The sequence below is a fragment of the Chenopodium album genome, chromosome 21, assembly GCF_948465745.1.
Source record: "Chenopodium album chromosome 21, dcCheAlbu1.1, whole genome shotgun sequence".
Classification (NCBI taxonomy): domain Eukaryota; kingdom Viridiplantae; phylum Streptophyta; class Magnoliopsida; order Caryophyllales; family Amaranthaceae; genus Chenopodium; species Chenopodium album.
In genome coordinates, this window is record NC_137854.1 from 6,888,256 (window position 1) to 6,914,230 (window position 25,975).

Consider the following 25,975-nt stretch of genomic DNA (forward strand, 5'->3'; position numbering starts at 1 on the left):
AAAAAAAAAAAATAATAATAAATAAATAAAATAAATAAATAAAAGGTGAAATCTTCCAGAATTATCATGTAACCCTAATTATATGTATAATCCTATTTCTATATATATTATGATCATGAATAATACATTAGCCGCCTCCTAAATATAATTTTGATAGCCATATTGATGGATATACCATCTTGAATTCTCTTAATTGGAACCAAATTAAAAGAAAAGAGAAGATGCTGAAAATAGGCAACAACACAAGCAATTGCATCAAAAGTCTCCTCCAAATCCGCCATCTTCCACTCTACTCGACTTCAACTTTGAGCGACATCAAGAGCACAAGCACGATCACGAGGCCGTTCTTGGTTAATTATTTAATTAGTCTCGGGTTTTCCAGGGAAGAGGCTAATAATCTAGTTTCCACGAAGAATCTTGCTGACTGTTGGAGTAACAAAAGGAGGAGTAACAAACCCATTATTGCTGCTCATAAACCACCCGAATTACAAGTCTGGAGAAATCGAGGTGCGAAAACAGTTGCTGACTTGAATTTCCTCGCAAATGCCGAAATCTGTTGTCTCCTACCTTCAACACGACGTCGGATTCAGAGCGTCTCATATTCGAATATTGGTATAAAACATAGATGAAGGATTTGTTTTCTTATTGCTATTAGTGACCTTGATCCATCAAGTCAGGGATGGGGAATCGTTGTAGTTGTGCAGGATTAATTTTGTTAATGTTTGTAAAATACACATTATTACGAATCTAACAAGACCTTAATTGATTGGTCAAATCTTAAACAGGGACTTAGTATTATTAATTTACTTGTTCCTAATTAATTTACTTCTTATTAGGGGTTTTTGTGGGGTTAAAATCCTCTATCCCATTTTTCAAGTTCCATTTGTGTTCAACTTAATATTATTGGTTGTAATAATTACAAGGTCCCACTTCTCAAATTTTAAAAGGCAACTAAATATTTTAAGAACCAATTATACGTAGTATTTAGTGGAACATTAATGGGACGCAAAATATGGGATAGATGATTTTCTCCCGTTTTTGTGTGGCAGTTTTTGCCCAAAAAATTTTAATGAGTTGTGTTTGAAAGATAAGTTTTCGGTGTGCATGTTGAATGTTTTGATATTTATTGGCTTAATTAATTCATGTAAATTCGATCAACTTTATATACTATTTTAATATTTTTTAACAATAAAATCAACTTTATATTGACTTAATTGACTAAGTTAGGCCTTGTTCTTTAGAGTTGCTATGCTATGCTAAAATCTACTTTGCTCTGCTTTAATCTGCTCTACTCTATTCTGCTTGGCTTACAAATAATTATTAATATTAAATTATTATAATAATAATTAATAGTTAATAATAATAAATAAATACTATTTAATCATTATAATAATAAATAAATACTATAATAATTATAATAATAATAATAATATTTATCATGTCTCTAGTTCTTTTAAGGCTATTTCTTGGAACTTTGTTCATAGGGATGGAAATAAGGTGGCTAATGAGCTTTCTCATTGTCTACCATGGAAGGTGGGAAGGTATGTTTGGTTTTTGGATTTTCCAACTGATATTGTATCTTTGGTGGAACGTGATATCTCTATGAATGTAAGCTGATCCCATTGGGACTTTGTTTCAAAAAAAAAAAAAAAAAAAAATAATTAATATTTAATAATAAATAATTAGCATTAAATAATAATAGATAATTAAATGGCTACAATAAAATTGTGGTCATTGCACTGTGTGAATCACAACCTTCCAATTAATATAATTCATCATATCCATCCATTTAGTTGACTTTAAAATACACCTTATCAACAAAAAAAAAAAAAAACTTTATCTTTTTTAATAATAAAATAAAAAGTTTGGTTGAAAGATGAAATTTATCATTCATGTTACTTGATGTTTTCAACTTTTTTTTATCTTTAATGTTAATTGGTTGGCCTGGTTTCTTGATAATTAGAGACAAATCTCATTCATGTTACCCTTAAAGGATGCAGATCTTGTATGTTTCAATTCAAAGTCTCTTTTTCTGTCAATATTTCTTGCTAATATTCAAGCGTATGTGGTGTACGTGTTAATGTTATATCTAATGCATTCGTTGTCTACATATTTTAGGCAATCCTAGTACTATATATATCAGGTGTTCTCTCTCGCGTTATTTTCTCATTATATGTTGCAGTTCCAAGGGTAACATAAAGGATTAGTGTTATATGGATCAACACCATGGACACACCTATATTATTGTTTCAACTTGGTGTTCATAAATTCGTAATAATGTATGCAATTATATAAAACTTTAACATATACATATCCTAAACTAGAAACCATTTAGGCATTAACCTTTGGTTCGATGTATATTGCAGGCCGATCAGCCCAAACCAAAGTCATATAAAATAGACGACTTTGCAGAGATAGAGGAAGCCTATAGAAGTGAGTATTTTGCTATTCTTGCATCACCCCTAGTTCAAATTTTTTCTGTCTCCATCGACACGAATTTTGATGATGAGAGACCATGTAAACTCTATGGTTCGATTCGAGCCACTGAAGGAGAAGGTACTGCTAGCTTTAGTCTCTATGATCGAGACCATGACTGCCCGGAAACAATATTGAAACATGGCTACTTGTCCCTAATTGGGCCACAATTCAACAATGATTTCCCATGCACAAAATTGGATCTGTATCTAAAAGATAAGACTCGAAACATTGAATTCATCAAAGCACGGCTTGATTTAGATTCTAACACTGAAGAGGCATACGATAAACTTCAAAAAGCTGTAGTCCGAGGACAACATGGCTTTGCTTCCGTCTACTATGCTACATTTCGGTTTGCAGCTTTTGCTTTTGTTGAGGTTGCAATCTTCGCCAAGTATGATGAGAGTCGCCCATTTTGTGATGTTTATGGAAGCATTGTTGCCGGGTATGCCAACAGCAAAAGCTACCACAGCTGCGAAGATGATGATATGGAGAGTACACTGTTTAATAAGTCACCTGATGAATTTGTGCGAACCCCTGTTTCTACACCACTTAGCCTCTCTCGATATGTCGTGGCAGTGCCGGTGCATTCCTCTCTTAAGATTCAAACACACTTGTGGGATTTGCAAGATGGTCCGTTTGCTAGCGGCTTTGTAGAATTTTTAGCAGGTCCTTACAGTGCCTCTAACAAGTTGATTTTTGGAGAAGGTGGTTCTGTTGTTGTGGCGGTCACATGGGAGAATGCTTTTGAGCGCGTTTATGATGCGGAAGATGTGACCGACTGTGCGGATGAGGAGATTGATCATGAGACCAAGGATAGAGATAATGAACAGAAAAACTCCCTGGTAAGTGGTTCTAGTAAACTAGCTATTTCTACAAAAAGTGATTTTCTTATTCCAAAACTTAAGCAGACATGATGATTATATGAAAGGAAAGAATACAACAAGGACCTCAACTTTCAAGTATTCACCACAAATGGTAACCAACAACAGGAACTATAGGAATAACTTTTTGGCGCATAGCACCTATTTGTTTCGATATAGAATGGCTAAATTGTAAATATTAACATGAGTATAATGTACCATCAAATTAGCAAATAGTAGCATTAAATGTTGCAGTGGTATAAATATTTTTTTAATGATTACAAACAAGTATGTAAATTGTACATCAAATATTATGCCAATGTAATATATATAGACATAGTACTATTAAAACAATCTATAATCTAATGGTATAATAAACATTCATAATAGTACACAAAAAGTACCTTTGTAACCATAAATTGTACCATTATAGGTGTCAAATGACTATTTTACCCTCCTATTCGCAAAGAAAAAATATAGGCCATATGTGCTTAGATGGACTCGAACTATAGTGTAGGGATGCAAGAAACAACGTAAAGGGCTTTTTTTTTTTTTTTTTTTTTTTTTTGCCTAAATTTCTAAGTTCTTGTTTAATCTTTGATCTTATTTTATATTTAGTCCAGGAAACTTTAGTTTTCTACATTATACTTTCCTATCCTAGTCTATATATATATATATATCATTATTATTTGCAAATGTTGGCTTAGCTTAGATGGTTTAGTATGTAAAAGACTCATAATTTGGGCTAATTGTCTTATATCTCTATGTCTACTCTGAAGCAGCCAACTTTTTAATTAGATGTCAATTCAATTTTTTTTTTCCTGCCAAATGTGGGATCTTAATTAATTGGCATCTCTTTCATTTTCAGGTGATTTCTGATCAACTACTTCCATTATCCGAAAATGCCTTGAGGTACATTAGTTTATGTCCTTTTGCCTTTTGGGGTGCATGCATTGCATGTACTATATATATATATGACTTCATTTTTTTGTTGGACTTTATGCGGCTAGGAGCACACATTCATCTGATGATGAGACCAAAGATAAAGATGCACAGATAAATTCCCTGGTAAGTGGTACTAGGTAGTTTGACTCACAAAATCTAAGGTAGTTTGTGAAAATTTCAAAATTTCATTTTCAGATGCATTCGGATCAACCACTTCCATTACCCGAAAATGCCTTGAGGTACATTGATTTATGTCTTTTTGTTTCTTGGAGTGCATGCATGTACTATAGTCTATATATATGACTTCATTTTTTTGAATTTATGCTAGGAACACTCATTCAACTAAGAGTATGCTGCGTCCAATTTGTGGACTAGAATTAGTTGAAGTGCTGTCCATATTTATCGATAGCAAAGCTAATGAAAGTCCTTCCGTTTGTGGGTTGGTTAGTTACGACGATGGTAAATTTTTTTGTGTATTTGACCGAGACATGAGTGATCCCGAATTTTGTTCACCTGGTAAGCGCATGCTATCTTTAGGAGGTGGGTGGAACCAGGCAAGTATCTTTTTTACAACATATTTTTGCATGAAATTATATCTTAAGGATCCGATTAAGGATCTTGAAATCAGCAACGGGTTGATGCCCATGCGCCCCTGGTTTAAATGGTATGACAAGCGCGTATGCTCAGTGATTGAAGGTGCGCATGGATATGCAGCGGTGCACTACATTATCTTTAGCGATGCATGTATGGCTGTCATAGACATGACCATCTTCATTGATGATCCTATTCGGTCATCTCCCAATTATATCTATGGGTGTGTTTTTGCTCGGTATGGCAGCCACAATTATTCGAGTGTCTATGACAAGAAATATTATCAAACCAGACTCTTTGACAAACCACAAGCTGACCCAGTGGAGCTAACCGCGCAGTTGTCATCGTATAAACTTCCTTTGTCAAAATCAGCTGTATCGATGCCTATAGACGACTCCCTAATAGTAGAAGCAAATTTGTGGGCAACAAATCCAAATCAAGACCAAGTTGTAGCTGTTTGTGGGACCGTAGAGTTTGAAGCTGATGATAAGTACAAGCCTTGCATTATCCATAAAGAAATTCACGGACAACGCTACCGCATTCAAGTATCGATTAAATTCGATGATACTTAGCTTGTGGTTTGCCGTGATAGATAGATAAGTCGTTAAAATAATATGCATATTCTATGTTATTTTTTTTTTAGATTTGTGGTAAATCCTTTATATATTGTTTTCTCTTATTGGCTATTACTCCGTCCAATCCTGTAAATTAGTTTGGTTTCATTTGAAATTAAGGAAGAGATTAAAAAACTAAAATACTCGAAAATATCAACAAAGAATACATTTAAAGAAAGAAAAATTCGCTTTTGACGAATGGGGCTGCCTTGTCTCAAGTAGAGTTATTAGAAGAACAAGGGCTAGTGGAGGAGCCAACGGAAGAAAGTATTCAAGAGTATAAATATAGGAAAGCTATTCTAACGAAGGTCTGCTAGCAAGAATCTCAGAGCAATAAGGAAAAAAGGAGGGCTAAAGCATTGCAAAATTACCAAATTGAGATGGAACGCATAAGACAGATAGCTGATGGAGCAAGAGCAAAGGCAATGGAAAAACGGAGGAAAGAAGAGCTCAAGGTGAAGGAGAAGGCTAACAAATACCAAGCAACAGGAGGACCTCCTCTGCCTCTAATGTGCCTTTGTTTGTGAAGACAACAGATCAATATGGCATCATCACACTACAACTCTACAACACAGAGGAACAGTTAAAAGCCTTTGGCTAAAATAGAGCAGTTATTTCTTATTACCTTTCCATCAAAGGTGTTTGTAAAAGTGTTTCAAAAAAAAAAAAAAAAAAAAAAGGTGTTTGTAAAAGGACCATCAATACTATATCATATTTAGGTATAAATAATAACAAACATACATTTCAAACAAGTCATATGTACACTACATTTGAACAAAGCGTGAGGTGTGGAAATATTTGATATAACAAGTCAGCAACCTTAAACAGATGGAACCCTGTGTTTTTGTATAAACAAAATGTTTGTGCTAGGGTGTTTTGGTAACAGTCTACCATTTCATACCGATTAGGGATAAGATTAAGGCCCAAGCAAATCTTTTCCCTATCAAATGCAAATGACCACAATTTCTTTTCAATTAAGCAAAACAACACAATAAAGCCATGAAAACACAAATGATAGGACCTCCAAGCTAATGAAGCCAATACTTGGTAAATATAAACCAGGAATCTAAAGATATGAAAGCTTGTTTTACAAGGAAAATGAGGGATATGAAAAGAAATGATTTGTGAACAATTCAACAAGATATTGTGAGAAATAATCACATCAACTCAAAAGTATATTTATTCAAGAAGGAAAAAAAAAAAAGGAAAAGGAAAATAACGTTGTTGCATAGTAATACCATCAAACAACAACAAGCCCTAAATTGCATGCTATGCTCAGGTATATATCAAAAGCAACATGTTCTAAAATAAAGGAGACCATATATTTGCTTTATGCTTAGGTATACATACAAAACCCTTAAAAGTTGCAGCCTAAATATTGGTAGTTTGATATTCTAGAGTGATGCACATCTGAGAATTTTGATACAAAAAAATGTCTTTTGTTATTGTGGCATATATTTACTGCTTCACTTTATTGGACACTCCCAATACACCTAGAATAATTTTTGAAATGGCGGACTATGCATAACAGTAGCCTAATCTGCACGCACAGTGAATGATTTAGCATTCACTCAGACAGATTAAACATTATCACAATGGATAAATTCCATAAGATGAATTCAAACACTAAAAAATCTAGCAGTGGCATATTTAGTATTTATCACAGCACAATTGATCATAATAGTCCCTAATATGGGAATCACATTTTATTATGAGCCTATAGGACTCCAAATAATCACAACAAAGCATTACAATTGTGATGTCAACTGCGAGAAAGTATGCAACTTCACAGGCCTCTCATTCCATCACACTTCCTTAATAAATCAAGCAATGACCAAAATACATGGATAATAGAGAAGCTGGAAGTAAAAAAGAAACTATCTTGCAAGCCAACAAACTCAACATGAACACAAACTGCAGAATCAAACAAACCTTAGCTGGCAATTTCTCTCAATAACCAATCCAAAGTAGGGTATGCAAAGTAAAGAACCAAAAAAATGGAAGCTTAATCTTCTGGCAGGCAATTTCAGAACAGCCCATTGAAGCCCAAGAACACAATTCTGGCAGAGTGTGACCACACCATAAGACATAAGGCACATTCTCAACGATATTGAAGGATTCAAATAAAGCAAATCGGGCACTCTAGACCTTCCTCTCTGCTAGAACTTGACCCAGTGTCATCATCTGACGAGTCAGCACAACACAGTTTTGGCTCGGTAGAAACCTTCCAAAGACGAAGATTTGGGATTGTATTTGGAAAACTCCACATTCTAGCCAATGAAAGTTTGCTAGTTAGTAATTTAGTATAGTACAATTGGAACTAACACTTATTCATTTATTTAACACAAAAGACACAACATTGAACCTACATGTCTCATAAATTTTACACTCTTGTCACACATTTGGACACTAAATTAGGCAGCCAGATATATAATTTTTGGGCATTGACAGAGTGAAACACTTTTACATACAATGGTAGCTTACTGCATATATAAATTAGTGGATGATGCACAATTATGACGAATTGTTACTAGAGTACTAAACTCTATTTCAACCGGAGAGCAACTTGCATTCGATTTTACACTTCACATAGTTAGTTGAGCTATCACTCCATGATAAATATTTATGAGCTTCTGATAAAACACCGAAAATACTGATGAAAAATCGTAATGTTGCAAACTATTACAAGTTCAACTTACTGACCTCGGAAATGTATCAATATTCAGTCTCTTTGTTGAATTAATAAGCTCCTTTGTTCCTGTAACTGCAACCTGCAAGAAACCGCTTTTTCACTGGATTTTCAATTCTCTTAGCTCGTGATTCTGCAAGAAACCGCTTTGTGCTTTCAAGTACTCCAAAGAATATAGAACCGCCAATACCAATCCTCAAAACTCTTGGCCCAACCCCCTGCACAAAATTGTGTCATATTAGCCATAGATGTAAAAGAAGCACAAGATAGTTAAATTTATGACATTGCAAAACAATAAGGATTGAATGTAATAATTACACTCCATCCACTTTAGCTTAAGCTTTCCAATAATATTGGGGTCAAACTACAATCCAACTCATTATTTTTATCATGAAGTAGAAATATTAATACCAACTAGCCTATTGGGCCTGTCTGAACTAGAGATTTTATTTCAGAAGTAAATTATTGTGAATTTCACAGATGAATAACTGACATTAGAGCGCATAAAGTAGTTGGGACAGGAAAATTATGAAGTAACAATAGGAAAATGAGTTTTTCAGTACATATATGCACCCTACAGATGATTCCTTAAAGATAGTATCCAGTGCACAAGGCTCTCGCTAGCTCCAGATGTATGCAGCCTTACCCTTATTTTCATAAAGAAGCTGTTTCCATGGATCAAAACCATGACCTTACGGGTAACAAGTAGACACTTGACACAACACCAAGGCACTATCTTCCCATAGATGATTACTTCCAACATGAAAAGGCTTATGTGAATTACTGTAAGTTCTATAAGTTCATAACACCAATAAGCCATAGTACTCTGAATTTTATACTCTTGCATATAAAATGTGGCCTAAACTAATTAAATCTTAGGATGAACAAAATTATTCGAGGGAACTGAAAAGTAAGTACATTTAAAACAATAAACCCGATTGGACCTTCAAGAAACGACCCCTTTTTAAATGCCCGGCAATTCAGTTCTGTAATTGTGGCCAATCTATCTGTTTTTAAGTTCACTTAGCTACTTAGGGATTATAATGGCTTGGTTCCTGTCTGTGTTTTGCAGAGAACCATTGTGTCTGCTTCATAATCAGCTGTGGGTGCTACTTAATTCTGCACACTTGTAGCCTTTACGATAGATTACAACAACTTTATAGAGATGGCCCCACATAAACAATTGAGCAAGTGCAAGAAGACTCACTGCCAGTTTGTAACCAATTCTAAGCTGTTCATAATCGAAGGGCAAATCTCGGAGCAGAAATGATCGATATCCCTGCAATGTGCACCCAAGAAAAGAAGTATTTCAAAGATTCTTGCCAGATTCCAAAGTATAATAATGATTTGTAACAAACTGTACCAATATAAGAAAGATGAACACTGGTAAGAACTGCTGAATTGGATAACGAAAACATTAAGCACCGCATATAGACTCCAATGGATTTGCAAGGAGGGTAGGAAATCATTAAGTGCCACATATAGACTTCAATGGATTTACAATGGATTTTCAATAGATTAAGTACCGCATATAGGCCTTTAAATCCTTCCTTAGCAACAGTTAGATGCACAGCATCAGGAGCGGAAACAAATTGACCTGCTTGCATCCTCTGCTTAACAACCTGCAACAGAGTAACATTTAATATAGCACAGAATTTCAGAACATTATACTTTTACTAAAAAAAGAAGATAATTACTTCAGTGGGGACGCGAATTAGAGAAGCAGCAACTCCACCAACAGCACCTGCAGTCTGCACAGAATTGACAAAACATACAGACGTAGATAAAGAGATGAGGGAGAAAACATAAGCTAAACATAGAACACTAATTAGGCAAGGAAATCTGCAATTGAGTGTTGAATAACCAGCTGAATATACAGCACAGACATGTAAATTAATGTGAATTTTACAAATGTATAACTGACATTAGAGCGCATATCGTACAAACTCTCGTACATTAGAGCGCATAAAGTAGTTGTGACAGGAAAATTATGGAGTAATAATAGAAAAATGAGTTTTTCAGTACATATATGCACCCTACAGATGATTCCTTAAAGATAGTATCCAGTGCACAAGGCTCTCCCTAGGTCCGGATGTATGCAGCCTTACCCTTATTTTCATAAAGAGGCTGATCTAGGGATCAAAACCATGACCTTCCAGATAACAAGTAGTCACTTGACACTGCACCAAGGCACTATCTTCCCCATAGATGATTACTTCCAACATGAAAAGGCTTATGTGTATTACTGTAAGTTCTATAAGTTCATAACACCAATAAGACACAGTACTCTGAATTGTATACTCTGCATATAAAATGTGGCCTAAACTAATTAAATCTTAGGATGAACAAAATTATTCGACGGAACTGAAAAGTAAGTACAATTAAAACAATAAACCCGATTGGACCTTCAAGAAACGACCCCTTTTTAAATGCCCGGCAATTCAGTTCTGTAATTGTGGCCAACCTATCTGTTTTTAATTTCAATTAGCTACTCTAGGATTGTAATGGCTTGGTTCCTGTTCGTGTTTTGCAGAGAGGGTAAGTAAACATTAAGTACCGCATATAGGCCTTTAAATCCTTCCTTAGCAACAGTCAGACGCGCAGCATCAGGAGCGGAAACAAATTGACCTGCTTGCATCCTCTGCTTAACAACCAGCAACAGAGTAACATTTAATATAGCACAGAATTTCAGAACATTATACTTTCACTAAAAATGAAGATAACTACTTCAGTGGGAACACGAATTAGAGAAGCAGCATCTCCACCAACAGCACCTGCAGTCTGCACAAAATTGACAAAACAAAAAGACGTAGATAAAAAGATGAGGGAGAAAACATAAGCTAAACATAGAACACTAATTAGGCAAGGAAATCTGCAATCGAGTGTTGAATAACCAGCTGAATATACAGCACAGACATGTAAATTAATGTGAATTTTACAGATGAATAACTGACATTAGAGCGCATATCGTACAAACTCTCGTACATCAGAGCGCATAAAGTAGTTGGGACAGGAAAATTATGAAGTAACAATAGGAAAATGAGTTTTTCAGTACATATATGCACCCTACAGATGATTCCTTAAAGATAGTATCCAGTGCATAAGGCTCTCGCTAGGTCCAGATGTATGCAGCCTTACCCTTATTTTCATAAAGAGGTTGTTTCCAGGGATCAAAACCATGACCTTCCGGATAACAAGTAGACACTTGACACTGCACAAGGGCACTATCTTCCCCATAGATGATTACTTCCAACATGAAAAGGCTTATGTGTATTACTGTAAGTTCTATGAGTTCATAACACCAAGAAGACACAGTACTCTGAATTTTATACTCTGCATATAAAATGTGGCCTAAACTAATTGAATCTTAGGATGAACAAAATTATTCAAGGGAACTGAAAAGTAAGAACAATTAAAACAATAAACCCGATTAGACCTTCAGGAAACGACCCCTTTTTAAATGCCCGGCAATTCAGTTCTGTAATTGTGGCCAATCTATCTGTTTTTAATTTCAATTAGCTACTTAGGGATTGTAATGGATTGGTTCCTGTTCGTGTTTTGTAGAGAACCATTGTGTCTGCTTCATAATCAACTGTGGGTGCTACTTAATTCTGCACACTTGCAGCCTCTACGATAGATTACAGCAACTTTATAGAAGTGGCCCCACATAAACAATTAAGCAAGTGCAAGAAGACTCACTGCTAGTTTGTAACCAATTCGAAGCTGTTCATAATCGAAGGGCAAATCTCGGAGCAGAAATGATCGGTATCCCTGCAATGTGCACCCAAGAAAAGAAGTATTTCAAAGATTCTTGCCAGATTCCAAAGTATAATAATGATTTGTAACAAACTGTACCAATACAAGAAAAATAAACACTGTTAAGAACTGCTGAATTGGATAACAAAAACATTAAGCACCGCATATAGACTTCAATGGATTTGCAAGGAGGGTAGGAAATCATTAAGTGCCACATATAGACTTCAATGGATTTACAAAGAGGGTAAGTAAAGATTAAGTACCGCATATAAGCCTTTAAATCCTTCCTTAGCAACAATTAGACGCACAGCATCAGGAGCGGAAACAAATTGACCTGCTTGCATCCTCTGCTTAACAACCTGCAACAGAGTAACATTTAATATAGCACAGAATTTCAGAACATTATACTTTTACTAAAAATGAAGATAATTACTTCAGTGGGAACACGAATTAGAGAAGCAGCAACTCCACCAACAGCACCTGCAGTCTGCACAGAATTGACAAAACATAAAGACGTAGATAAAGAGATGAGGGAGAAAACATACGCTAAACATAGAACACTAATTAGGCAAGGAAATCTGCAATCGAGTGTTGAATAACCAGCTGAATACACAGCATAGACATGTTCATTCTCCCTTGGTGAAAAATAAATAAAATGTTTACAAAAAATGAAAACATAGCATTGGTGAAGAAAAAACTTCTGAACTTAACCATTACAGGAAACATATAAGACTATGGAGTCAAGGTCATACCCTGCTCAAAGAACACGGTGTTAAACCTCGTGAAACTTTTGGATGAAAAGAGACCAAGAAGCTTTCTTTCACTAAGAGCAGTACTACAGTCAAATCAATATTCAATAATATCACAAGCCTAAGCTAATGATGTAGCTAAGCAAAAGCAAGTCATAACAAGGTCATTAAGAATAGATCTTTGCTTGGCTCAACACCCCTTTCCCAGGACAGAAAGAGAGAGAGAGATACCATTACTGCATATAACCAGTCAAAACATATACTAATGGTAGACTCACAGCATAAAGGTTGGACTTGAATCACTTGATTCAATCCAGTGTAACTAGGCTTCCTAGTCATGAATTACTCGTTGGCTTCAGTAAAATATACACATATGTGACATAAATATTCAAAGGGCTATAATAACATACCAGTAGAGACAAGCTACTAATAATTATATAGAATAAATTAGGACCTTAGTACTTACTGTGACTAGACAGAAGCGCTTTAAGGAGTTCCCATCTTGTCCAGAGCATAGACTTTTGAGTGCATAGAATTCCTGTAAAAAATAAAAAAATAAAAAATAAAAAAAAAAACCAAGTCATTTCCATTCATGGAAGAAAAATATATAAAGCACCCATGGATCCTCATGCATAAGCCAACTTCAGAAAAAATAGCGGCATTTTAACTTCTGATTATAACCCATCCCAAAATTTCAATTCAATCTTGATTAAGGAATATAGTTCCTTTGTTACATTCAATCACATTATCACAGTCTCCTCCAGAAAATTCACCTGCTGTGCATACTTTCTTTTGAATGCTTCTATGTGCCTGAAAGAACAAAAACATAACGAAAACTGAGACCCAAAAAAAAAAAAAAAAAAAAAAAAATCAAAAGTTAAAGACAGAAGCAGCAGAGAAGAGGGAGAGGTACACCAAATGCATACCCTCCATGGAAATATGGCTTTACAAGGTTCATGATGGATATAGAAACTAACCGCATGTATGATATAGATTCCCAATGAGCTTCTGCACGCAACCATGCTGCTGTCTGCCATACAGATAGAGGAAAATTGCACATCTAAATTAAAGGCTCGGTACCCCAATTTTGATATTTTGAGGGGAAAAAGGAAAACAAAACAAACCCAGTATTCTTCATCAAGAACAGCTTCACGAGCCAGAAATCGACCAAATTGCCTATGTAATCCATCACACTCCTTGTCACAAGGCTGCAACCTGTTGAAAGAAAGCTCAGGTAGCCTCTGACTGTCACTAGTCGACACAGAAGATTGCTGTAAACTCTGACTGTTATTGCAATGTATTTCTAATGATTTCCATCTTGAACATGAGCTAGGAAAGTTTTCTCTGACAGGAAATAGATGACATTCACATCAGATATACAATCTCCAATAACACTTGTAAGAAAGATCGATTAAAAGCCTATGAGAAAAAGTCAGCATTCTATTTTCTCAGTTTTCCAGGATCAAAGAAATAGGGAAACTATCGATTCCTTCTATTAAAAGGTTAAGAAGAGGGAATGAAATCCTTGATGATCAAATACTTGCTATCCACATTGTGATTGTAATCTTCAAAAGCCACGTCACAACGAACATGTCTTAGAGTTTGGACTACCGAGGCATCTAAATCTTAATGAGTTGGAGCTTGGGCAGTAGGCAACTAATGAGCATAAATAAGGAACATCCTCTAGTGGATTATCTTTAATCATTTGCTTATTAGTCTACCAGTCTTAAAGTTTTGAGTTTTATGCAAAGTCTTTCTCATTGCAATTTGCAATATAACAAGTCTCAATTCTAAAATAATTAGGCTTAAATTACAGCAAGAATCAAACTGAACAGACAGCACTTCATCGAAATCAAAATACACAGACGGGCATAAATTCCATCCCTATTGCACAATTACATCACTCTAAATGAATGATATTCACTAATCAACTAATTAATAGCAATGTGATGGCTGCTCACAAAAATGACATTCAACCTTTTCATCAATCATAACATCCTATTAAAACTTTACCAAATTTCGATTTAGAGATACAATTCCCCTTTTGACTAAATATTTCCTGTTTATCACATAAATTCACACAGATATTCAAATTAAGCAAAAAATCAATTACTGCTAAACCCACCACAACTTGAAGAAAAACCCATCATAAATTCTGACAAAATTTCTTAGCTTTTTAAGTATAATCATAAGATTAAACTAAATGCAATAACCAAAATCAAAATCATAATCAATCAAACTACTCGACAAGATAAATTATCATCTTTCTCTAGGGACACAAGCTCAGCTGTAGTTTTACCTGTAACTATCATCTTTCTCTGATATCAGTGTTTTACTCGCCTTCCTGGTTGAATTAACTGCCTTTTTCTCCTGTATCACCTCTCGGATTTTACCCTCTTTGGCTGAAATATCTCCTGACTCTCTCAAGTGTAAGGCATCATTAGTATCAGTATCAGATGACTCACCATCTTCTTCTTCACAAACTTCTGAAATATCAACAACATTTCTCTCTTCATCATCTTCTGCTACATGTTTTATCCTCTCAGCTTTTCCAATCAAGTCCATTCCATACAAATCCATCCCTGACTTTTCAAAGAGAGTAGAATACCCTCGGGCCTTTCATGCTCTTGAGTGTTGGGCCTTTCCTGCCTTTCTTCTTGCTTTTTGGGCCTTTTTTGGGTTTTCACAATTTAGAATACCAATGACAGCCCAAACATCTTTGTACTTTATACCTAATGTCTTTATCACATCATTATTATCAAATTGTTCTTCACTTTTGATGTTACTAACAACATCTCTGAATAGTTCTGATATCTTACCCCAGTGATGTATCAATTCTCTTTGTCTTTCATTTAAGACATCCTCCACATTCTCTTCAAACCTAGAAGATATAAAATCTTCTAATTCTTTAAATCGAACTCCTTCGATAATATGGATAATCACAGCTTGAAAACACTTACGAAAGTGTTTATAATTTTTCTTCTCTTGCTTTAAAACATAATACAACTGGATTATCGAATTCTCTAATGTTTCAGGCCCTACAACAACTGGCCTTGTGAAATCATAACTGATGGATGGGGTAGAAGACCAATCTGTATCATCCTTTAGCTTGCATGAGCTACAATACAAGTTATCCTTCCTAATTTTCCACAAAACTTCTATGATTTTCCCATCATTTTCTGTTATCAAATTAGCGTAGATGAATTCATCATTTTCATTTGACAAAGTTGGTATGTCTTGAATCAATTCGACCCCTAATTTTGTTCTAAAATCCCGAACAAAATCGCGATATCTATTTTCTATTCCTTTTACCGATGAACTAACATTGAAATCAACTATGCTCCTGCAATTAATTAAAAAAAAAAGGTACTATAAGTAGATCAAGATTAGATAATAATCTATTTCAAATCATGATTATCTATTTGAGAAAAAAATTAGACAATAATCTAGCAACTTAAAATTGACCTTTGGCCCTGCAAAACCCAAATAGCCCATTTCATTTAAGGCAATAATTGGGCCCTAAGACATTTGCCCATATTACTGTATCCATCAAGATAGTTGTTTGTGGCCAAAGCCCAATTACAACGCAAGATATGCAGTTGGTTTAAGTTATCAGCTGACCTCAAACTATGAAATCATATTATAAGTATAACAAAGCTATGAAATCATGTCACGTACAATAGTATCTATTGCTTGCACTATCTCATAATCTGATTTTTATATAATCCCAACTTATCCAAAATTACAGGTAATATTAAAAGGCGTTACACACTAGTTTACTCATTAAAGCCTACATAATCCTTCGTTCCTTTAACATTATTAATCATTAGTTAAAGCCTACATAATCCTTCGTTTCTTTAACATTATTAATCATTTTATATGGTGAATATGTTATTGTGAAGTAGCCACATTTCCTTTATAAACGTATAAGTTAATTAGATAATGCAATGTTAAATATATTTTGTCTAACAATCATTTTAGTATATTTTCAATAACATAATAAATACTATGATGTATCATTAAATTATAACCATTAAATGTTAAAAAAAAAAAAAAAAAAAAAAATTATAACCATCAAAAAAGGATTTGTATTTATGAACAAACTTTTTTTTTAAAAAAAAATACGAATCGAGTCATGTTAAAAAGTTACTAGTAATAAAAGAAATAAAAGAAATATAAAAAATTTATTTATTACCACCGTGCAACGCGCAGTTACCTATCTAGTTTTATATATGTTCAAAGTAACATAAAATTTATCCACTTTTTCGTATATAAATATATTCACGTAATTTGTTAATTTATGAATTATATATTACAAAATAATATTGAATTTCACATTGTTTTCGAAATATGAATTATAATTCATTATTAAAAAAAAAAGTAGAAGATATAAAATCTTCCAATTCCTTAAATCGAACCCCGTCTAAAAGGTGGATAATCACCACTGCGTGCCTAAAAGGTGTGTTGCAAGTAAAAGAAAACGGAGGAAGTAGTATTGATTGATTTTTTTATTATCCTATGGAATTATTTCTTGAAAATTATAGGCCGTGTACATACATCTGCTTACATATATTTCATATCGTGTTGTAGTCATATTAAATCGGCTTATTTTCGTACCTTATCTTAAAGACCCTCGTGCCAGCCTAATCATGCCCACCTTTAGTCCTTTCCATGGTTATAAACTTACAATTGCAACTTTCTCCATCTTTCTATTTTCATGCCTATGCTTTTTACAAAAAAATAAAAAAAAAATAAAAAAAAAATAAAAAAATAAAAATCAACCCATTTACCATTTAGCTTTTCTGCTTCGATACTTCAATACTCCATAATTGATTGGAGAAGAGAGAATATAATTTATCAATATCAAATAGGAATTCTCTTTAGAAATTGGAACAAAAAATAATGAAGTAATGTCCAATCATATTGGTATATGGTGTTACTCAATTAAAGTAATAAACAAAATTTGGAAAACCAAAATGGATACACCAATCAAAGATATATATGGAGCTAGTACGTATGCGTTACATTGTACTATATTTTTCTTCATCCTTCGATCTTGATTGAATTTACTATTATTCTTTCCATTGCGTACCTAAATCAACTATTACGTTGATAGTGTAATTTTAACTAATAATCCAAAATTTAAATGTAGATTGAGATAGCTCCGTAATACATATTCATTACTAGCTAGCTCTTCAAACTTTAGGAAAACGTTCGAGATCACCTTCATCACTTGTTTTCTTCCTAGAAAACAACCATCCCATAATTGCAACACCCGGCTTTTTCTTTGCATCCTTCCTAAAAGAAGAAGATCTTCCCAACTTGCTTGTTCTTTGATCATTTTGCTTGATTTCTCTAGTTAAAGAGGGTGGACTTGCAAACGTTACAAAATTTTTCTTTTGAAATAATTCTTGTTGATGATCATAACTAATACCGCAATTATTATTATCAAAATGATTATTTTTAGCATTAGTCTCAACAAATTTTAGCTCTTCTATCTCCGGAGTGATTGCTTTTGTATGATGATGATGATGATCTTTCACGACTTCTTTAGCAGCTTTCAAAGTATGGAGCTCTCTCTTTGTTTCTTCAAGTTGTTGTTTTAGTGATTTTAGACAATTTGCCATGTAATTGCCTTCTTCTCTTGCTTTTTGTAGACTTTGCTTGGTTTCTTCTAATTCAGCCGATACAATTTCTACTTTTTCTTTCTCCAAATCTTCCTTCTTGGGTACTTGTTGTATCTACATATAAGCATGTATCAAGTAGGAATTGAAACATATCAGCATGCAATGTAATACTATTTCTATACATTTTTAACATGATATTGATAGTCGCATATATTATATGTACTATACTATGATTTAAAATGTTTGGAAAAAGTTGTTACATTTTCTAAAATAGTATAGAGTTTGGATGTTCTAATGATATCATAATTCAATATAAATGATGGGAACAAGAAAAAAAAAAAAAAAAGTGCACAACTATTATACTCATAATTTATAGATTTTTGTATAAATTGGTTACAATATATATATTACAAGGGCGAAAGAATGGGACCAATAATTCCAATTGGAAGGAATTGAATGTTTGTTTATGAAATAAAGTTATTAAGATAGATTGTTGAATTACTTTTGCCAATTAATTTATGTATGTTTAATTAATTGTGTCCTGACAAATTTATCTCATACTAGTGATACCACTAAATAATAAAACGAGACTTGAATATGAACAACATAGTTAAATTGGCACTAGTGTACTACCATCCATTCCTTTTTAGCTACATGCCTACATAAGCTATCTATTGCACAAATTCGAGCATGCATACTATCACATAGGATTATAGGAAAGAATAAGCATGTAAAACCTCTTTGAGTTGCTTGGCATAAATTTCCCCAACTAGCACCCTCTCCCCAAACAATGCGACTGCTTCTTTAACTGATCGGAAAGGCGGCCGTGTGTCGATGATTGCCCTTCCCTTGACCGTCACACCCCCGTGCTCACTCTCCATCCTTACCTCTATGTCAATTGATGTATTAGTGTACAGCTTTTGTTATGTAACAATTACTAGTCAACTAAAACTTTCATTTGGAAATTAACAAACATGAAAACAAATGGAGCCTTTTTATACCTCTGATATTAATTGGTAAAAAGACAAAAGAGAAGTTAAGTTGATAATGCCATATTAACTATACTTTGTTAATAGAAATGATTAAAATTGTTGTAGTAGTGGATCATAAAATGGGGGTGAGATAGTAGTAGTAGTAGTAGTGGCTTCTGCTTCATTTCTTGGCTTCCACTTCACTTTCTTTTGTTATTTACAATGTGGTTGTAGAGTAGTATCGTAATTAGTTAGAAGAGGAGTCCTTTTAATTGCTCTTAATATTTGGCAATTGGGTTTAAAAGTAACATGGTTTATACCTAATTAATCAGATTTAGATTGCTTTTGGGCCCGCCTTTGATTTGGACATTGCTCCTTTCACAATTGGGAATTGCCTTGTTACTTTGTTAGTATTTTGTCTCATGTTAGTTTGTGTATGATTTTGAGAAATACTTGAGGATAATTATAATACCTCCATTAACTTTAGTTGCAACTTTGGGTATTATTTGTGATATATGAAATATTCTAAAGTTGAAATTAAAGGATAAAAGAGGTAGTATTAGTCTTGAATCAATTAATCTATTCACCAATCTATAGTACTTGTACAAAGTTGTACTTCATGGGAAACAGTACACAAGCTTACAACTATAGACGACATTGGCCAATCCGGACCGAAGTAGCACAGTGAAGACACACATGTTGGGTTTAAGTCGTTTTTACTTGAGAGAAGTATGACAAGGCACAGAATGGTCTAACCCGACCTAGCAAGATATAGCATGCTAACATTAATGAATTTTTTGGCTTAGACACGCAAGCTCGACATGACTCAATTGTTCCAACACAGCGACACATGGGCTTGGGTAATGCATGAGTCACTCTTTATAAAGTTTGATATTGCACAACACAACACATTGTTCATCATGGGTTAGGCTTAACTAACCCCTAGAGCATATGGGCTTATTATGAGGCATATGATCCAACACAACCCACAACCATCTTTACATGTAACCGACCACTATAGCTACCCACTATAATGATGCAATCATACTTCATACGTAGTATAGAGGTAGATATGCAAGATATATAGCGACTCTTTTGTTATTTACACTTCCTTGGCTCTTTGTGGGAGGTGAATCAATTTGCGATCCAACTATACAATGGAATACTTTGAAATTCAATAAACGAGTTAAAACATTGTACTTCGTAATATTTTCCATTTAAAAGTTAGTCTCAATTGATTTTCTTAACCAAAAAATTCTTACCATTGCTCTCTCTATTTTAACATACAATAAAAAAACATAATAAACTTGACATCAATTTGAAAATAAGATCAACTAATTTCAAATTTAACTAGTGTGTACCCCGGGCGATGCCCCGAGTTGCTAGTTTGTGTATTTCTTGCTTTAATTTAACAATTATGTTCGACTATTTGTATATAGTTAGTGTTTGTAGTAGTTCGAGCGATGCCTTGGATGTCACCTTTTTTTTTTTACATCATATGTATTTTTATTTTAATCTTGTGAAAAATATATGAATTATATTACCTCTAATTTACTTAATAAACGAAAGGAATATTATAATATTATGTGAAACTTAAAACATTAATAATAGTTGGTTGAGATGGTAAAAGTAATACCTATATGAATTGGAGGTTATGAGTTCGAATCTGCTTGAAAGCATATTTTATTTTGTTAAATGAAGTGGCTAGATTTCATGGCGCATATACTTTAGATGATGACGTGACATTGTGACATAGGCACACATACTTTGAAGAGTGCCACGTAGCATAAAATAAATGTATAACCGTAACTCAACAATTCTTTACAACTCTTATTTTTAACCACTGTTGCAAGGCCGAGGACACATATCACACATTGGACTATTGGAGTTGACGGTAATAATCGCACCCGCACCTCAATTACCAGTTTACCCTTCATTCATTCTCGTCGCCGGCGCCTTCTTGTTTCTTAATTTCCCGGTATTACACATTTCAAAGTTGAACAAATCTTAGAGTGAGAAATTTCCGATCTCCCAACAACAAACAAGACAAAAAAAATGGTATGAATTTTTACTCATTAATTAATCAGCTCGATCTTAATTTCTGAATTTCTTTGCCCTAATTTTTCTGGAAAAAATGGCAGATCCGATTCATTCTCCTACAGAACAGACAAGGGAAGACGCGTTTGGCAAAGTACTACGTTCCTCTCGAAGATTCCGAGAAGCATAAAGTTGAATACGAGGTTTGCTTCACTTGTCATCTCCACTTGTTTGATTTTTTATTTAATCTGGGGTTGAATTTGATTTGAATTTGATTATTTTTAATGATTTGTGTTCAGGTTCATCGATTGGTTGTAAATCGAGACCCCAAATTCACCAATTTTGTTGAGGTTTGTGTTCTTTGTGTTGGTTAAATTTTATAAGATTATAAGAATAGTTTTGATTTGTTTAGTGTAGTTTGTGAAATGCGAAATTGGGTATGAATTTTTGGTGTTTTTAGGTTGGTTGTGAGTTTCTTGATGTTTTGAGTGAGTAATCAATTATGGATGTAGAATTAGTGAGAATTGTTATGCTTTGAAAAGTGTCATTTGCCAGAATCCAAATTTTGGTCATATTTAGGCTAGTTGTGGGAGTTTCATGATTTATTGAGTGAACCATCTAGTATAGTTGTGAAAATTGCCGAGTCTAGTAGAAGAGCAAAAAATACTTGCAGCTCGTTTGGATACAACTTTAGGGAGAAAGAGGAGGGAAGGGAAGGGGTAAGGGAGGAAGAAATTCAACTCCCTTGTTTGGATTAATTAAGGAGAAAAGGAAGGAAGGGGATGTAGTCACCACCGCCATAATCGTTTGAATTGAAATTGTTCTTTGGTAGCAGATATCAGCAAATTTGAGATGGTTCAGAGTAAGATTTGAGAGTGTGATAATCATAAATAGATGAATAAACAACGATGAAGAATCAGAAATAAAAAAAATCCAGAAATCAAACTTCCTGAAAGCCTACTGCTCCATAAATCAAAAGTTTGCTGTTGCGGGGTGGGGTGGAGGAGAGGGTATGGTTGTGTATTGAGGTCATATCTTGGACTTGAATATAATAAGACTTTGTAGCCTACTGTTTACGCCCAAGTCATGGATGGCTAGGTGAACTATGGTTTTTTGGTTCTAAATTGTTTAGGAAAGCAAATGTGGTTGGATCTCCAGTTATTATGAGTTTTGACTATGTCCTATATTTCTTCTGCTACAGATTTGAGGGTAGTTTTAAAATGAGTTAATCTCTCTTTGTGGGGAGGGAGCAAGATATAAAGAATTGATTTTATATAAATATGATGGTCAGAAAAATAGGCAGTGTTTGTTAAACCCATTTCTTTAGTGTATTCACACTACTGGAGTCCTTTTAAAAGGCAATCTCTTAACATTCTAGCCTATTGCTTTATAGCAAGAAAAGTGACGTACCACAAGTTGTCTCATAAAGTCATAAATATTGCTTGATGTTAGATGAGTTGGATCATCATTTCATAGCCTTAATAATGTGTCGTTATGTCTTGCAAAGTTTAGTGAGGTAAGTGTTTCTAGAGATTATGTATTTTTGACTAATCCAGATACTATCCACATGACATGTAATCCACCCTAGGCTGTGCATAAAGATTGGGACTTTGGCACTACCTTCACAGTTGACAGAACATGAGAAGTGACATTTGTGTTGCAATGCGAAAGTTGTCATTAGTGTGTTTCTCAGATGCTGTCAAAACAATGCGAAAGTTGTCATTAGTGTGTTTGGAAGTCAATTAAAAAACATATATCACCCAAAGGGGTGTTTCTCAGATGTTCTATCCTTCATTCATAATGTAAAGACAACCAAAAAGCATTTTTTTTCCTCTCCATCATTTTACGTGAAGCACAACCTTTCTTTACATCTAGAGAGAATGAGAGAGATTGGAGTGTAGGGATCACCATCAAAGTGTTATTTTTTGGGGATTTTTTTAAAATTGGGGCCAATCACTTCATCAAGAACATCAATTGTAATTCCTTGGTTTTGTAGATAAAGTCGTACATGAGCTTTGTTAATAAGTATTTTTGTTTAAGAGACAAGTGATTTGGCCTTTGGGCATGAAACTTGTCTGACCTTTTTTTTTTTTTTAAATGTAATTGGCACTCCTTTGGTGTCATTATTATTCTTTGGTGCATATACAAATTGAAATTGTCTTCCCTTCTACACTCTTGCTAGTTATGCTCTAGAATAATTTGCTTGTTGTATCCCTTCTAACTTTCTAAGTATTACTCAACTTAGTAGACATTTGGTTTCCTCATTCTTCATTTCATTTAAGCTTTCAGGTTAATTCATAAGATTGTTTAATCTTATTGTTACTATTTTCTCAGTTCCGTACGCACAAGGTCATCTACAGGCGTTATGCTGGATTATTTTTCTCCATGTGTGTTGACATCACTGATAATGAGTTAGCATATCTGGAGTGCATTCATCTCTTTGTGGAGATACTGGACCACTTTTTCAGCAATGTTTGTGAGCTGGATTTAGTCTTCAATTTTCACAAGGTCTGTGCTATATTTGACAATATCTTTTTCTGTCATGTTTCATCTCAATTTAAAAAGTTTTCTTTATCACTAAAGTTTATAAAAAGCCAAATTTTGGCGTTTGCAATTATTCGCGCCTTGAATGTTTAGGTATCATACCAAACTTGTATGTTTGTGCTCTTCAATTTAGGTAATGGTACATGACTTTATATGTTTTGATATCCAATTGACTAGAGGAGTTATTTATGTGTAGATTGTGAACCTAATTGCTGCTTACAACTTGTCGAGTTGTTGGCACTAATCAATTTTAGGGGCTTCTGCTTCTTGGCAAGCCTCTGGTGTCTGGTCTGTCTCTTCTTAGTTCAGGATAATCGTATTACTAGTATCATTTATTTGATCAAGTCTTCAGCCTTTTGTGTTTCTTTGAAAATGGCCAGTGTACACTAATAAAGTACCTCCCATACTTTGTCAAAAAAAAAAGAAAAAAAAGAAAAAAAAAAGAAAAAGAAAAGTTGAGGCCATAGTCCCATGTAAAGTGAGTATCTCTTAAATTTCACAGATCTATAGTGTGATCTGTGATGTAGTTGATGAGCCAGTTCTGTAGGTTTGGTTGTACTTGTGTTTGTTCAATGATATCTGGTTTCTTAATTCCCTCTTTTAATTTATGTATAGGTTTACCTGATACTTGATGAGTTTATCCTTGCTGGAGAGCTTCAGGAAACGAGTAAGAAGGTGAGTGTCCTTACCGTTGTTGCTTCATTTTCTTGTTCATTTTTTTGGCTTCTTAGCTGTGGCCTTCTGTTTCCCTTCCATCTAGCACCTTACAATACAGTTCATCACTTCATGTATCGAGTCTTTTAACTCACGGTTTTACTTTGTCCAAAGCTTGCTGAATGAATAATGGTAGCTTGAATCTCCTCTTCTGGAAACTAAAAAATTCAAACTGTTGTATTGCAGGCTATCATTGAGAGGATGGGTGAATTGGAGAAACTCGAGTGATTTGATTTTGCTGTAGATGAATAGCCTGCAAGTTGCTCGTTATGGATTGATGATTGAATTTAACTGAGCTTTCCCATGTCCTTTTAGGGGAGCAGATATATTCGGCCTGTGTATAAGATCTTGTGATCACAATCCATTTTTTTTTTTTTTTTTTTTTTTACAGTTAACTTCATGCCTGGCAATTTTCTGTATTGATAATTGTGATTTAGTATCTTTTGCCTCGATATGAATATACAGTATATGCTTTACTCCTCTCTCTTTCTCCCTCTCCCCCTTTGTGGCAAGTCGATTCTCATCTCTTACCGAGTTACCGTGGAGGTGGGGAGTTTAGGATTTGGTAACAGCTACCAAGAGGACTTGTGTGACAGTGTAAGGTTACTAGCTCTCATCTTAAGCAAGACCATGTGTGCATGTTAAAATTAGGTACAGCAACTGGACTTCAAGGGAAGTTATTACTCCCTTCGTTTTTAAAGTGTTACACTTCTTTTTTGCCAACCTACTCTTGTAATTTCAATAATGTTTTGGTTAAAGTGTAACACATGGAGGGAGTATCCTTTTCTTTTCCTTGTAATTTCAATGATGTTTTGGGAAAAATAAAAGGCAATTCACCATTTTATTTTGAGTTTGTTTGAACAGCTTTTAACTTTATGAGGTCTTTAAAGGTTTGACCATATGAAAAACTAATTTGGAGGATTGGTAAATAACTTACTACAAAAGCATTTTGTGCCTAACAAATATTTTAGAAAAAACTCATCATAGTTAGAAAAAACTCATCATAGTAGCCTTTTGAAATTAAAATATTGAACACTTATCTTTTTGGTTAATATACACACGAATATAGTTGACAATTAACAACTATTTACCAAACACTTTTGCACCATCAATTACTAACTAGTCAAATCAACTAATACAATCAATTAGTATTACAACTTGCTGTTTCAATCAACTAAACATGATTGCTGTGAAAGTACCAAACATCCAATTACTCACCTATGGTGCCACAAATGGAAGGAAAAATTTGCAGCAAAAAAAAAAAAAAAAAAAAAAGGAAGGAAAATTGGGGAGGATAATGCAAAACAATTCTTTTGGTCTATTTCCATTGAATCTAATATTTTAAAAATATGATTCCCTCAAAATAATAATAATAATAATAATAATAATAATAATAATAA

At 34.0% G+C, this 25,975-nt stretch overlaps 3 protein-coding genes across 7 annotated transcripts; 1 reads left to right on the top strand and 2 right to left on the bottom strand.

Annotated features, from left to right (window-relative positions):
• Positions 1–7,159: 7,159 nt before the first annotated feature.
• LOC145601536 (uncharacterized) lies at positions 7,160–15,255 on the bottom strand. Of its 5 annotated transcripts, none has more exons than XM_081657574.1 (16): positions 14,982–15,255; positions 13,807–13,897; positions 13,660–13,712; positions 13,456–13,492; positions 13,149–13,220; positions 12,367–12,420; positions 12,197–12,292; positions 11,877–11,948; positions 10,905–10,958; positions 10,735–10,821; positions 9,875–9,928; positions 9,704–9,799; positions 9,541–9,570; positions 9,385–9,456; positions 8,192–8,395; positions 7,160–7,758 (listed from the first exon to the last, which is right to left on the bottom strand). In XM_081657574.1, exons 1-15 carry the CDS (start codon positions 15,245–15,247, stop codon positions 8,228–8,230), a joined length of 1,302 nt encoding a protein of 433 aa, XP_081513700.1. In that variant the 5' UTR covers positions 15,248–15,255; the 3' UTR covers positions 7,160–7,758; positions 8,192–8,227. The 5 variants fall into 5 exon arrangements, with proteins under 5 accessions (XP_081513700.1, XP_081513696.1, XP_081513695.1 ...); XM_081657570.1 differs by having other exon boundaries at positions 10,735–10,818; positions 13,807–14,026; XM_081657569.1 differs by having other exon boundaries at positions 13,807–14,026.
• A 2,477-nt stretch (positions 15,256–17,732) lies between these two features.
• Positions 17,733–19,233, bottom strand: LOC145603032 (WEB family protein At3g51220-like). Its single transcript, XM_081659161.1, has 2 exons — positions 19,047–19,233; positions 17,733–18,423 (listed from the first exon to the last, which is right to left on the bottom strand). Exons 1-2 carry the CDS (start codon positions 19,188–19,190, stop codon positions 17,878–17,880), a joined length of 690 nt encoding a protein of 229 aa, XP_081515287.1. The 5' UTR covers positions 19,191–19,233; the 3' UTR covers positions 17,733–17,877.
• Positions 19,234–21,175: 1,942 nt separating this feature from the next.
• LOC145602012 (AP-2 complex subunit sigma) lies at positions 21,176–25,051 on the top strand. Its single transcript, XM_081658122.1, has 6 exons — positions 21,176–21,338; positions 21,422–21,520; positions 21,617–21,667; positions 23,652–23,825; positions 24,477–24,536; positions 24,762–25,051. The coding sequence occupies exons 1-6, from the start codon at positions 21,336–21,338 to the stop codon at positions 24,801–24,803; spliced, it is 429 nt and encodes a 142-aa protein (XP_081514248.1). The 5' UTR covers positions 21,176–21,335; the 3' UTR covers positions 24,804–25,051.
• Positions 25,052–25,975: the final 924 nt, after the last annotated feature.